This window comes from Stegastes partitus, unplaced genomic scaffold (assembly GCF_000690725.1).
Source record: "Stegastes partitus isolate 25-593 unplaced genomic scaffold, Stegastes_partitus-1.0.2 Scaffold1155, whole genome shotgun sequence".
Lineage (NCBI taxonomy): Eukaryota > Metazoa > Chordata > Actinopteri > Pomacentridae > Stegastes > Stegastes partitus.
Genome location: NW_007578886.1, coordinates 25,272 through 39,665, shown reverse-complemented (window position 1 = coordinate 39,665; position 14,394 = coordinate 25,272). Strand labels below are relative to the sequence as shown.

Below are 14,394 nucleotides of genomic sequence, written 5' to 3'. Positions count from 1 at the left end.
TAAAGACGCTGATATGTTGTCAGCAAAACTATCATTACTATTAATAAGCGTGAAAATTCTGTGAATCAAATGCAATGGCTTTAACAGTCACCACGTGTGCGCACACACACACACACACACACACACACACACACCTCAGGCCTGGCAGTCATGAAAGGAACATATTCTGCCCCTTTCCCATACAATTTACCTCGCTGAGAGCTGTTACTGGGCTGGCCCTACCTCGTCAAATTCGGTGTCTTATCCCCAAACTCTCAACCTGATGTCTGTCTCTTCAAGTTTTTGATTGTCTCACCATAGAGCAAACTGAGGCTACACATGCTACTGCAGAAGGAGGTAGTTACACTGACTGCCCAGCATGTCTCTGCTTCCATTTTTTCCGCTTTGGTTCTAACCTCCCAGGTGATCATTCTGTCACGGTAATACCTGTCAGTTCTTTATGACTTCCTCTTACAGTGGCGAAGCACATGTTCTTCTAATAGGAAATAGTAAAACTAGTGAATATTCATTCAATTGGGGGCTCTTTGAGGGAACACAAAGTGTTGGTTTTAGCCAATGTGGATCAGACAGCTGCCATATCAGATTAAACTCACATGAATCATGAAAAGGCTGATCTGGGAGATAAGGAGCCATCATCCTCACTGCACACTACATTGTTTTACCTTTTCCAGCTTCTATTGGTGTCTACATCTGCATATTGCTAGCTGCTAGGGCGGGAAAATGCCCCAGCACGGAACTTGCTGGAACATCTTTTATCTGGTGCATTAGTAAGTGACATAAACTTCCAAGTGTTCCTTAGTGCCACATTCCCATATTGAATGAACATGTCTGGTTCACATATCGCATTGTACCCTCAATGTCATTCCCTGTTTCTCCCTGAGGAGCTAGATACCATTGAGAACCAATATCTAGCCATCACTGGACTTCTCACACTCCCAATCAGGTATAGAATTTGCAACTTTTTTTGGCCCATTTTTCTTCTGTTGACGTTGGGGACCACTGCTTCTCTCAGATCACCCAACCCCCAAAATACAGACAATCTGAAGGCCGCTATCAAAGCAACCTGGCCCTTAATGCCACCTCAGCAGGGCCACAGACTGATGGCTTCCATATCACGCTGCATTGATGCAGTAGTTTGTGGTAAAAGAACCCGAACCATGTATTGATTGTATAAATTATTCTACTTTCTTTCAAAAGCTGAACAATTCTGTATTGTAAATCCTTCTTTTTTAAATATCTTCTGAAGTATTCTAATACTTTGATACACTAGATTTCAGATTTTCATTCGCTACAAGCCGTATGCATTAAAATGAAAACAGGAAAAGGACTGAAATATTTCACTTTACATGCAAAGAAATATAGAATATATGAAAGTTTGTCTTTTTAAATTAAATTTCCCCAAAAATGAACTTTTCTACAGTATTATTTTTTTCTTTAACTGCGCCTGTATATGCTTCAGTGAATATCCCTGGCAGGTTCGCTTAGTAGTCAAGAGTTTTTGTCATACTGGATTTTAAATCTATCATACGCTGCTTTTGGGACTTATAGCCATTTGTTGTGGTTACTGTCATTTTTATTCTTCACATATATGTGTGTGTATATATATATATATATATATGTGTGTGTGTGTGTGTGTGTATAGCGCACTCCATGATTATTGGAACCCCTGGTTAAGATGTGTTAAAAGCCTTAAAATAAATTCAGTTTTTATTGCAGAAGCATCCTCTTACACTGAAAATTGTAGAAAAATTTAACCTTCAACTCAACTCAAATGAATTGTTGGTGAAAGGGGGTTGTACAAAGTATTAACATCAAGGGTGCTGATAATTGTGGCACACATGATTTGATGTAAAAGAATTATTTTTTAATGTGGGATTTTTTTCACACTGAATAAATGCACTTGAATTAAAGGTTGAATCTTCCTCTTTTTTTTCATTAGGGTCCTATATTATTCAGAAAAAAACTGAATTTACTAGAAGCTAAAGAACACATCTTAACCAGGGGTGCCAATAATTATGGAGGGCACTGTCCAGGTGTCCCCTTCCCTCGCCCTAAGTCGGCTGGGATAGACTCCAGCCCCCCCGCGACCCTCGTGAGGATTAAGCGGTGTATAGATAATGGATGGGGTGGATGGATATATATGGATATATATGTTGGACTTTTTGCCTTTATTCAAAGCAGTAGAGAGTGACAGGAAAGAAGGGAGAAGAATGGAAAGAGACCTGCAGCAAAGGCTCATGAGTGGGAGTCAAACCCACAACCGCTGCATCAGGGAAGTACAGCTAGCTAACTGAAGCCCCTGTTTATGGGTCGCCTGCTCAACTTGGTGAGCTATAGGGGTACCCATTCTTATCTCTTTAAGTTTACTGATGCCTGGCAAACAATAGTAGCACCTTGTGAAAACACACATGTACTAAAACGGAAGTTAGATTGGGTGTGTGATACAAAAGTGTTTTTAGAGTTACAATGTACTTTTTTTAGGTTTAAAAATGGCAAAGTTAAGATTTGATGTGGTTTAAATTTAGTTTCGCCCATACAGCTGCATTTCATGTACAAGTGTTTTATAAAAAATGTCTTTCTATAAGTTCATTAGTGGAGATGTATGATGTCATGGGCAGTCTCCAGATAGCAGCGCTGTATCAGACTACACCATGCACTGTGATGGTTCTGATACAATAACAACCCTTTTATCACCTCAACATTCAACTAACTTAAATCTCATTTAATAAAGTGCTGTTGGGCTAGTGTGCTGTGTTGCACTCTGTAAAAATGTCAACCTGTCGTTTTAACAAAACAGCAGTACAATTAACAAAGAAACTAACATAGATAAATGCATTCCCTTTCTTGTCTGAGTTTTTAGTTTTAGAGTTAGAAAAACGGAAATGTACTGATGAGTCACCACTTCGCTCTTTTCTTCTACCTTTTATGGTGAGCAGTGTAGGCACTTTGTGCAACACAAGCCTCTTTGTACAGGAAACATTTGAATTCCTCTTCAGTTTTGTTCAGCCAGCTTCCGATAGTTGGTAGATGTATCACACACATCAACCAAATGATCGTCTTTTTTATAGGTAGTCACCTGATTGTATGATGCTGCAAGGACTTTTGAAATTTGAAAATCAAATATTTTTTAAGTTGCAGTGGTTGCATTAATTAACCAAGAGTATTAACCCATTGTGTTGAGATGTATGTTGTGAAATTGTAAACATGAACTCAATAACTGCAATAGCAGCTTGTCAAGATGTGGTACAACTAGTTGACATGTTCTTCGCCCAACAGTATCTTTATTGATTTTAGCAAGAACAAACAAACGTTTGTACATGTGTACACAACAACAACAATATGACCTGTCCAGGTGAAACTGCCTTCACCCTGAGTCAGCTGGGATAGACTCCAGCCCCCTGCAACCCCAGAGAGGGTTAAGCGGTATAGATGATTGATGGATGGATGACTGGTAGTAGTGTTCCCTCTTCTGGCAAACTGCCAGAGGTACACTTCACATCTTGTGCAAGCATTTAACAGCTTAAGCTTGAAAAAGAAAGAAAATGACAGAAATCAACAGACCATATCATAAATAGAATAAGTCTCACAAATCTGATAATTGTGTTTAAACTAGTGGTGGGATGCGATTTAAAAGAAAAAAAAATCTAATCAATTAGAGGCTTTGTAATTAATAAATCTTGATTAATTGCATTTTAATCGCATAGCAATATTTGACACAATAAGCAAAGTTTTTCAATTCAAATAAATCTTGGTGGACGGCTGAATCAGTGAACAGACGTGTATGTGAACTTAGATGACAAAAATGTGCATTTTTCATCTGTCTGCTACATTCACAGATTAGTGCAAACTCAAAGTACAGTTATTGCCTGTACCAGGACTGTTGCAGCTAACGTTAGCTCTGGTGTCCATCCATGCTTGCGGCAACATGTTTTGCATTGAGGTAGCACTGTAGACTTAAAATTTTTTTTTTAAGAAGAATTAAAAAAAAAAAAAATACAAAACTTTCCGCCCAGCCAGGGCTCCAGAATTACTTCTTTCACTGGTAGCACTTTCTCATTTGGTCGCACATCCCACAGGCAAAACATATAACTTGCTGAACATTTTCTTATCGATAGACTCCACAATTTCCCGATGTTCCCTAAACGCCCCACATTGCAGGTTGTGCTGTGCTCAGACAAGTGTGCGACCAAAAAGACCTTGAAAAGAGTAAACCAGGGCATTTTAGTGTCACATTAGTCCAAGATGAAACAGAGGGATTTTTTCTTCATGCACTCCGTTTTTCACAAGAACACAGTAATTCTAAACGTAAATACTGCAGTACACCAAAGTACTACTTTCCACCTGTGTGGTTGACACAGTAGCTGCCTGCGGTTACAGCTTCATGACCATCATGCACTCACACCCAACAAGCCAAGCAATGTGGTCTCGTCTTCCATCACTATTCAAACTTTCTTGTGCACTCAGTGCATCCCATAGACTGTATAAAAGATGGATGTAGCTACTGTGATGTCACCTGTTGGTTTCTGCACTGAGAAAATGAAGCCAGGGTTTTGATACTTCCTGGTTGACATCTTGGATTTTTGGAGCCAGTGACGCAAAAATCGTCAGAGGGGGGCGGAGCCATAGGAGCAGTGATTGGTCAGATGGATTGAGAGGCAGGCCCTCTCTGCCCGCCCACATTTACGGCCTTCTTCTCGCTTCGTCTGCATCGTTGCTGCCGACTGTCAATCAAGCCAGCCACGCCCCTTGCCCCGCAAAATGTTGACCAGTGTTCATTTATTTTCAGATTGGCCACCTGATCTCTGGATTTGACTATGAAAACTAATAAGAAAAAAATCCTGAGCTGTAGGAATGCAGTATTTGGTGATCTGTGATCACTTCTTTTCCAATTCATTTCTATGGGAGCCAGGGCTTTTTGGAGCCAGCAACTAGCGGACGTAGTGATATTGCAGGTTTCTGACACTTCCGGGTTGGTTTCATTTTTCAGGGCTGGTTGCTACGTCCATCTTTTATACAGGCTATGGTGCATCCTGTACATCTTCTTCTCCTATTCTGGCAAATGAACATTAGGTGCATTAGCGCCATCTACAGGCTGGAGTGTGGGCATCATTGTTACTGATGTGCCAGAAATTAGGGAATTGAGAAAGATGCGATTAAATGCATTATGTTTTCTGTAATTAATTAATTAATTAATTAATTAATTAATTAATTAATCAAAACTAACACTTTAAAGTCCCAGCTGTAGTTTAAACAGGTTTTTGTTTGTTTTTTTTGTCTAAATTTGAGGAGTTTAATGTTTTTATCTAGACCTGGACTAATGTGGTCTTCATGGAGATAAGAGCAGTGAAATTACCTTTTTTCTTTTCTTTTTGCCAATAGATTGTGAATGGCAAACTGTTTTTGTCAATCAGTGAGTCTACTTCTTTCATCAAATCCGGGCTAGAGTTTAAATGTGAGATTTAAAAATAGAATTGGAAATGCTTTTTTTGATCAAATGTAACACTAAAAACAATAATGTCTTTTATTGTTTTGTCATCAGAACATGGATCATTATTTGCTGTTACTTCTGCTTCTGCCGCTGAGTAGAAATGGTAAGCTATAAAACGAAAAGACTATATTATTTATTTTTAAATCTCAAAAGTTTAAATGTTACTTTCCTAATTAATCAATTATTGAAATTTATGTATGTGTGAAATTTTGTTTTGTCACTGGGTGGAAAAACCTTTAATTAACAAAAGGGCAAAAGAAAATAAGATAAGATAAGATAAGATATGCCTTTATTTATCTCACAGTGGAGAAATTCACACAAAATATGACTGTTCGACTGAGGAAATAGTCTGTTTCCATTGCAGTGTGACAGGGAACTTTGTTTTTGAACCTGTAAAGCCTTGTCAGAAAAAAAACACACTGGAAAAAAGTAAATATATATATATATTAAAAAAAAAAACAATGACAATAAATGTGTGCCCTTTTGTTAACAACACTCTGAATTGGACTATGACAGGGATTGCCTTCTACTTGATTAGAAATTGCATTTATTTAATATAGTTTGATTTTTCATGATACTGTTAATCTGATATGATTGTGATCTCTCTTTTTTGTATTTGTTTCTCCAAATAATTCAGTGAAGTTGAAATGAGCATTCCAAACAGTTATATTTAGCTAAGTAAAAGTTTTTAATATCTCCCTGAGGAACTTTTCTGAAAAAAGTCAAGCTATTGGGCAAAATACACTTTGATCCATTACCAAGCAATGCCACAATCAGGAGTACCAGTGGCAATCAGCTACTGTGCAATGATGTAAAGGATGATTTTTAAGTTGAACGCATCATGAATAAGGTCCACGTGAACACAACCACACTACCTCTGAGAGATTTTATAAACATGAATTTTCCTTTAGTCTGTCTCTCCTTGTCCTTGTCCTTGCTCTATTTGTCTGTTTTTTTACAGGGATGTGTCAACAGGAGGAAGTCTGCTCAAAGTCAGTGATCAACTCCTGCTCTGACTGCATCAGATCTGGGCCTTACTGCGCATGGTGCCAGCAGCTGGTGAGAAACAAGGGTTATGTTACATCTATATGCTACTCATGTGTTTCCATCAACATAGAGCTCATCTTTTCAGCCACTGCAGTCCCCTTTAGCACACTGTTGAGGCAGTCTGACCTCCCCTGAAAAAAATAACAAAATGCACACCTGATTATTGTGTCAAACAATTGATATTTTCATGGCGAACCTCTTGCTGTTGAGTGAATAGGTCAGGTCCATTCGTATTTGATTTAACTGTATGAGGTTTTAACCATGATTCAGGTAAATTGACAATCATAAATCATGTTGTAGGGTCTTAACCTTCTTTTTTTTAAATGAACTTTTTATTAGAAACAAAAAACAGACAGACAGACAAACAAATAATTAAATATAAAGCAAGACAAACAAAACAACAACTGTCTACAGACAGGGAGTGGTTTATTATAACAATACCATCACTGGTTAAAAAGTAAAAGTAAAATTTGGTCTAAGGACTATTGCATAGTTAACCATTTTTCCCACTGGAAAACAAATTGTTCCAGTTTATGGTTGACAAAGGCTGTCATTTTCTCCATTTTATAAATATCCATCATGATGTCCATCCATTCGTTCAAAGTCGGGCTCTCCTGTGATAGCCACTTCATGTGACAGTCTCTTCAGCAGCCACCAGCTACACATTCATTAAGTATTTGTCCTTTTTAAACCAATCTCCTTGTATGTAGCCAAAATATAAAACCTTACTTTCAAGGGGAATTTCACAGTTAAACATATCTTGTAGAGCATCATGAATCCTTCTCCAATAACCTCTAATGCCAGGACCATCCCAGAAAACATGGTAATGGTTTGCATTCTGATTCCCACAATCTCTCCAGCAGACAGGAAGACTCCTGTCATAGTGTGATTTCTGATAGGATGTGATAAAATACCTGATGAGGTTTCTCCAACCAAACTTCCTCCACATGTGTGATCTCATACACTTCCATTGATACTTCCATATTGTTGTCTGTTTCTCTTCAGATATAGTTATCCCTCCTTCTTCTCCCATTTTGTTTTAATATATGTAGTTGAATAAGGTTTTAAGGTTTGACAAACCCTTGTATAAGCATGACTGGTAAGCTGTTTTAAACAATTCAACCAAATATGAACCTATGCCAGATGGTTTCGTCGCTGTCTTTAAACTGGTTTTGGCTAATTTCTATTGGTAAATTTGGAATAGATGGAACAGTCCAGGCAGTATATTCATTCTAATAGATTCAATTCTTGAGTTGAATCCATTGATGAATTGCCACGTTATCCCGGTGGAGGTGTTTGAGTGTCCCTGTGATCTTGGGAGCTATGTTGTCCAGGGCACTAGCCCCTGGTAGGGTCTCCCAAGGCAAATTGGTTCTGGAGAGGGACCAGACAAAGAGCAATTCACAGAACCTCAATGAAAATAGAGGAGAGGAAAGCCGCCACCTAGGGAGACCAGGGCCTCCTGGAGCCAGGTCTGGGGGGGAGCTCACCGGAAAGCGTCTGGTGGCCCAGCCTTGGGGCCCAGTGGAGGAAAAAGGTCAATGATTGACTTTGTAGTCATCACATCAGACCTGCGGCCGTATATCTTGGACACTGCTGAAACTTTTAAGTCTCCGCTAAGACCCACCTCTACTTGATGGCTTTCACCTCGATCGGGCACTGACATCCTGGATGCATATACACTATATTGCCAAAAGTATTTGCTCACCCATCCAAATTATCGGAATCAGGTGTTCCAATCACTTCAATGGCCACAGGTGTATAAAGTTAAGCACCTAGGCATGCAGACTGTTCTTACACACATTTGTGAAAGAACGGGTCGCTTTCAGGAGCTCAGTGAATTCCAGCGTGGTACTGGGATAGGATGCCACCTGTGCAACAAGTCCAGTCATGAAATTTCCTCGCTCTTAAATATTCCACAGTCAACTGTCAGCTGTATTATAAGAAAATGGAAGTGTTTGGGAACGACAGCAACTCACCCACAAGTGGTAGGCCATGTAAACTGACGGAGCGGGGTCAGCGGATGCTGAAGCGCATAGTGCGAAGAGGTTGCCAACTTTCTGCAGAGTCAATCACTACAGACCTCCAAACTTCATGTGGCCTTCACATTAGCTCAAGAACAGTGCGCAGAGAGCTTCATGGAATGGGTTTCCATGCTAGAGCAGCTGCATCCAAGCCATCACCAAGTGCAATGCAAAGCGTCGGATGCAGTGGTGTAAAGCACGCTGCCATTGGACTCTAGAGCAGTGGAGGCGCGTTCTCTGGAGTGACGAATCACGCTACTCCATCCGGCAATCTGATGGACGAGTCTGGGTTTGGCGGTTGCCAGGAGAACGGTACTTGTCTGACTGCATTGTGCCAAGTGTAAACTTTGGTGGAAAGGGGATTACGGTGTAGGGTTGTTTTTCAGGAGCTGGGCTTGTTCCAGTGAAAGGAACTGTGAATGCTTCACCATACCAAGACATTTTGGACAATTCCATGCTCCCAATTTTGTGGGAACAGTTTGGAGATGGCCCCTTCCTCTTCCAGGATGACTGTGCACCAGTGCACAAAGCAAGGTCCATAAAGACATGGATGAGAGAGTTTGGTGTGGAAGAACTTGACTGGCCTGCACAGAGTCCTGACCTCAACCCGATAGAACACCTTTGGGATGAATTAGAGCAGACACGGAGAACCAGGCCTTCTCATCCAACATCAGTGTGTGACCTCACAAATGCGCTTCTGGAAGAATGGTCAAAAATCCCCATAAACACACTCCTAAACCTCGTGTACAGCCTTCCAAGAAGAGTTGAAGCTGTTCTAGCTGCAAAGGGTTTACCAAAGTCATATTGAATCCTATGGACTAGGAATGGGATGTCATTTAAGCTCATATGTGAGTCAAGGCAGGTGAGCGAATACTTTTGGCAATATAGTGTATATGTGTGTGGTTTTTATTGTTTGTTCATATACGTTCTTTTGGTGTTGATTATAAGTCTGTAAAGCACTTTGGTCAACCCTGGTTGTTTTTAGATGTGCTATAGAAATAAAATTGACCTTGACCTTGACATTTGGGTGAAGAGAGAAGTAGAGCTGTCAACTGATCACCACCTGGTTATCAGCTGTTGTTCCTAGGTGTGGCCAATCTGACAGATCTAGTGGGTGTGTCAGTTTGGCCACACCTGCCGTTGCTCAGTGGCCTCTGGAGCAGCGCGTCCCAGGTGTGGGATAGAAGGAACGCTTCATCATCTCTGTTGATTGTATGTGAGCCTTGCTTCCTAATTTCAACAGCCTCCCAGATCCAGCGCCTGTATTTGTGCTCCTCAGTCCCTATGATCCTCGCATCTTCCCAATTCATCACGTGATTTTCCCTTTTGCAGTGATCTCAGATGGCAGATTAATTGTATTTGTATATTGAAGAATGTAAGTGTACTGTCAGGGTCCCCACCTTTCTGTTGCCCACCCTCTCCATTGGCGTGCACTTCTCGGACTGCCAGTCCCCAGGAGCCTGTCTGCCCCCCCACCCAGCCGTTAGTGAGTTTCAGTTCATTTTGTCCCTGTTCCTGGCTCTCAGTTCATTTATATTTTTGTGCAAATAAACCTCGGTGAAACCACGTCCTGTCTCTGCCGTGTCTGTGTGCTCTCCGCTTGGGTTCACCTCGTACAGTGACATACAAAGCTGAACCTTGTTTTCCCACATTTTTTTTTTAACCATTGAACAGGCATGAACATACAGCAGGTATCAAAAAGCAAACAAACAAACAAGCAAGCAAACAGAGATTAAATAACAAGATTTTTATTTTTTTTAAAGTTTAAAAATGACAACACACACACAAACAAGATGTTCACCCCTCTACACCACCACGGTGTCATTGTTTTTCAAATTGACTGGAACAGCGTTGACCTAATAGGTCAAGACTAGAATGGGTCCATAATGTCCACGTTGTCCAGGACAGGTAGCCATAGCTTAATAAATCCTTCAGTATTGTCATGAAGGGTGTAGGTCAGCTCCTCCAGAGGGAGTATTCTAAGGACCTCCTAAAACAATCCTCCACAGTAGGGCTGTCCTTTGATATCCAGAATTTGAATCAGTTTAGGATTGTATTTGTCCTTAGCATTGTCTACTTTCGCTGCCAAAATGCACTGCAAGGGGGAGAGCGCCAAGTCATATCCCATCAAATTAATAACTTCAACCTTCACTTCAGACCAGAAATTTTGTATTTTGCCACATTTCCAAAACGTGTGTGTATATGTACCGATTTCTGAATTACATTTAATACAATTAGGAGAGCTTAGACCGAGCCTGCTCCTCAGCAGGGCTGTACAGTGGAGTCTGTGTAATATTTTGTTCTGTCTGTATTACCACTCAGGATTCTAAGTGTGTCTGGAAGCCATGTTTTAAAGTGATAGAGACCAACCAAGCCAAGATCTTGTGTTACTTCCAAATCCAGACTGATGAACTTGTGGTGGCCAATTAGCCAGACATTGTGGTGGTTGATAAACAACGAAAGAAGGCAGTGGTGATAGTTGTAGTACTCCCAAGTAACAGTAACATCAGAAAGAAGGAACATGAGAGGCTTGAAAAATACCAAGGGCTGAGGGAGGAGCTAGAAAAGATGTGGAAAGTGCAGGTAATAGTGGTGATTGGAGGTCTTGGGGCTGTGACCTCAAAACAGAGAGAGAGTTGCTTCAGCAGATCCCAGGAACAACATTTGAGATCTCTTTCCAGAAGAGTGCTGTTCTTGGAGCAGCTAAGATACTGTGCAGAGCCCTGCCCTCAGGCTTGCATTGTGACAACAATATTTGCAGACATAGGTGAGTCAACGTGTTATAACTATAGTAGAACAATTTTCTATCTGTTTTTGTCTACCTTTCAGAATTTCACCAAAGCAGGTGAACAGGAAGCAGTACGCTGTGACACCCAAGCTCAATTGATGGGAAGAGGTTGCAAGGAGGAAGAAATTATCTCCCCTGTAAACAGTTTAACCATTATGAAGGAAGATCCCCTGTCTGTGTCATTTGACCATGGGGAACCAGTCCAGATGAGTCCTCAGCAGATAAACCTGAAACTGCGTCCTGGTTAGTCAAAACAGCTAATGCTGACCTTATATGATTTAATGAATGCAATGTTTCTTCCATATTACCGCAGAGCCAGAGCAGTTTTATACCAGATGATCACTCTTGATTTGGAAAAAAAACAAAAAACAAATACATTCTGAAAAGCAATATGTTTTCTATTCAACATTAAAAAAGTGATTGTATAAATTTTGTGCCATGGAACTTGCTATAATTATTTGTATATTGTATTTTGCATAGATGAGCATTGTAGTGTCTCTTGTCTTATTTTTAGTTTTTTTTTATTAGTTTCTTTCTCATCTATCTTTACAGGGCTTCCAACCACATTCAGAGTTTCTTTTAGAAGAGCTGAGGGGTATCCAGTGGATCTCTACTACCTGATGGACCTTTCTAATTCCATGAAAGATGACTTGGCAAATGTCAAAGAACTGGGGCAAGATCTTTTTGCTGCCCTGAGTAAAATCACTGAACGTGCTCAAATAGGTAATAACCAACAGTGTGAATATTAGTAACTTGTTTTGATTTTGTTATTTAATAGCACATTAGAATGCACCCATAGCTTTTACACATTACTTAGCAATAAATATTTTCTGGTGGACAGGGACTCCAGGCTGAAAGCAGGGTATGGAGAAAAAAATCCAACTTAGTCAGTGTTTTCCGTTCTAATATATTAAAATAGGGCTTTCGAATGTTTCATTAACTTAGCTTTGAAGGAAAGTTTGCAGTTCCCTGTTCTACCTGCTGGTGTGATAGGATATAGTGCACACTGTTTGATTTCAGCTGCAGCTACACGGAGAAGTCCGGCAGCGTGGTATGTGGTCTGAACCCACTCGTCAGTACCTGACATGAGTGACGTGTACTTCATTTTCCAAACAAGGATTTTTTGAGCAGCTCAGCAGTGTAGAAAGGACCGCTAATCAACATGTATTAATGAGCCATGATCAAATTTCATACTTGTTCAAACAAAAGAAATACTTGATGAAGATGACAACCGATATGTCAGAAATTTTGACAGAGGGAGGGCACTAAACATTTTTTTCTACCTCTTTTCTCCTTCTCTCTTACATTAACTACCAAAAAAAAGGTGAACTTCTTCTATAATTACAGGATTTGGTGCCTTTGTTGACAAGACAGTCCTTCCTTACACCAACACCAACAAAGAAAAACTGGAGAGGCCATGCGATGAGAGTGACAACCAGTGCCAGGCTGCCTTTGGCTACAGACATGTGCTTCGTATGACACCACGCGAGGATGAGTTCAAGAAAAAAGTGGCAGAACAGTTCATTTCTGGGAACCTGGACTCTCCTGAAGGGAGTCTGGATGCCATGATGCAGGCTGCTGTATGTGGGGTAAGGGCTCATCTAAAGAATCCTCTGCTTCCAATGAAATTGTATAGAAGTGTACAAGTGACCCCACTTGTCATTTGATTTGTTGCTTCATTAATCATTGTTCTAATGGTTTTAGGTTCTCAATCACTAGTTTCAAGTTATCTTCAATACAGCATGATGTTCATTTTGTAATTTAGAGCAAAATAGATGAGAAAACAAGGTATGCCATACGACGCTACTATCTTGTGATTTGCACGTTCCTGCCAAGCCAGTACCAATGGCCATGAGCTTGTTGTCCATGTTTTTCATCTCAGAATTTTTGCAGTTCATGTTTCAGTTTTCAATTACAGATGCACCTCACTGGCCAAGCTTGCCAGCACAACTGTTACCTGTTAATTATGATTGTTCTGTCTGAGAACCTGGCTTCGCCCTCTTATTCAAATATGGTTACATCTGATTTAAAAAAAAAAAAAAAAAAAAAAGTAAGAACAGCCAAAATACCAAAGGCTTCCAAACAAAAGCCCACAAACCAATGGGTGACATCAAGGTGGTAGCATTAATCTTCCATTTCCATTCTATGCATATTACACAAACATGGTGTGAGAGCTGTTGGCAATATTTTTTCCTTTGACATATTTTGGTTTAAGGAATGAAGCCATTTGGTTTAATGTCTGTGTTCTGTGGATTCTATGATGTGTACTTAATTAGGGTGCTGACACACCCAATTGACTGGTGTGCTGATCCTCATTTGGTGGTGCAGTTTGTTTGTAGTATTAATCTTTAACTGTTATGTTGCTATTGACTGTCTTTTTTTGAGGAATTGTTGTCAATAGATACAGGCATTTATGTACAGCAAACAGAATGATATTTCCTTAATAGGTCTCAGATGATGCAGAATGACAGTAGCTAAAATGATATCAAACCAAACTACAGAAAAACTTTTGTCAGACAAATCACTGTATAATGTTGACTTACTGACAAGCAAATATGCTATATGAGCAGTAGTCAAGCCTGCAGACTCTAGGAGATGATGTGAAATGAAACAAAGACAAAGCACTGAAACTAAAACGCAATCCTATGTCTTAAAAGTTATGTTCATAAGCAACGTGTTTGCAACAATGTTAACTACCAGTGAGTTTTACAAACTTCAAGGTTCGTAAAAGTTAAAGACAGATAGGTAAAATAAGTGCTGACATGTGAGTATTCATTTCTATTCATTCATTTCCTTTTTTGCAAATAAGCTAGAAATGTACTTTAATTGTGCTTTTGAAGTTGCCTAAAATTTCCCCAATACATATTGCCAATTAGAACAAAATCGGCTGGCGGAACAGCAGCACTCGGCTGATTGTGCTGACCACTGATGCTGGATTCCATATGGCTGGGGATGGAAAAATGGCTGGAATACTGGAACCCAATGATGAACAGTGCCACATGGATAACAACCTTTACACCAAGAGCAATGAGATGGTACATAAAAAA

General features: G+C 40.0%; 1 protein-coding gene across 2 annotated transcripts in view; it reads left to right on the top strand.

The window, feature by feature from the left end:
• Positions 1 to 14,394, top strand: part of itgb2 (integrin, beta 2) — a 36,700-nt gene that overhangs the window by 1,766 nt on the left and 20,540 nt on the right. Inside the window, exons 1-7 of one of the 2 annotated variants that reach the window (XM_008296828.1) lie at positions 2,111 to 3,486; positions 5,540 to 5,591; positions 6,450 to 6,547; positions 11,389 to 11,590; positions 11,900 to 12,070; positions 12,695 to 12,936; positions 14,224 to 14,382. In XM_008296828.1, coding sequence (XP_008295050.1) covers positions 3,430 to 3,486; positions 5,540 to 5,591; positions 6,450 to 6,547; positions 11,389 to 11,590; positions 11,900 to 12,070; positions 12,695 to 12,936; positions 14,224 to 14,382 — 981 coding nt within the window. In that variant the 5' untranslated portion in view covers positions 2,111 to 3,429. Of the gene's footprint in view, positions 1 to 2,110; positions 3,487 to 5,539; positions 5,592 to 6,449; positions 6,548 to 11,388; positions 11,591 to 11,899; positions 12,071 to 12,694; positions 12,937 to 14,223; positions 14,383 to 14,394 lie in introns of those variants that run through there. The other variant, XM_008296829.1, reaches the window with a different exon arrangement.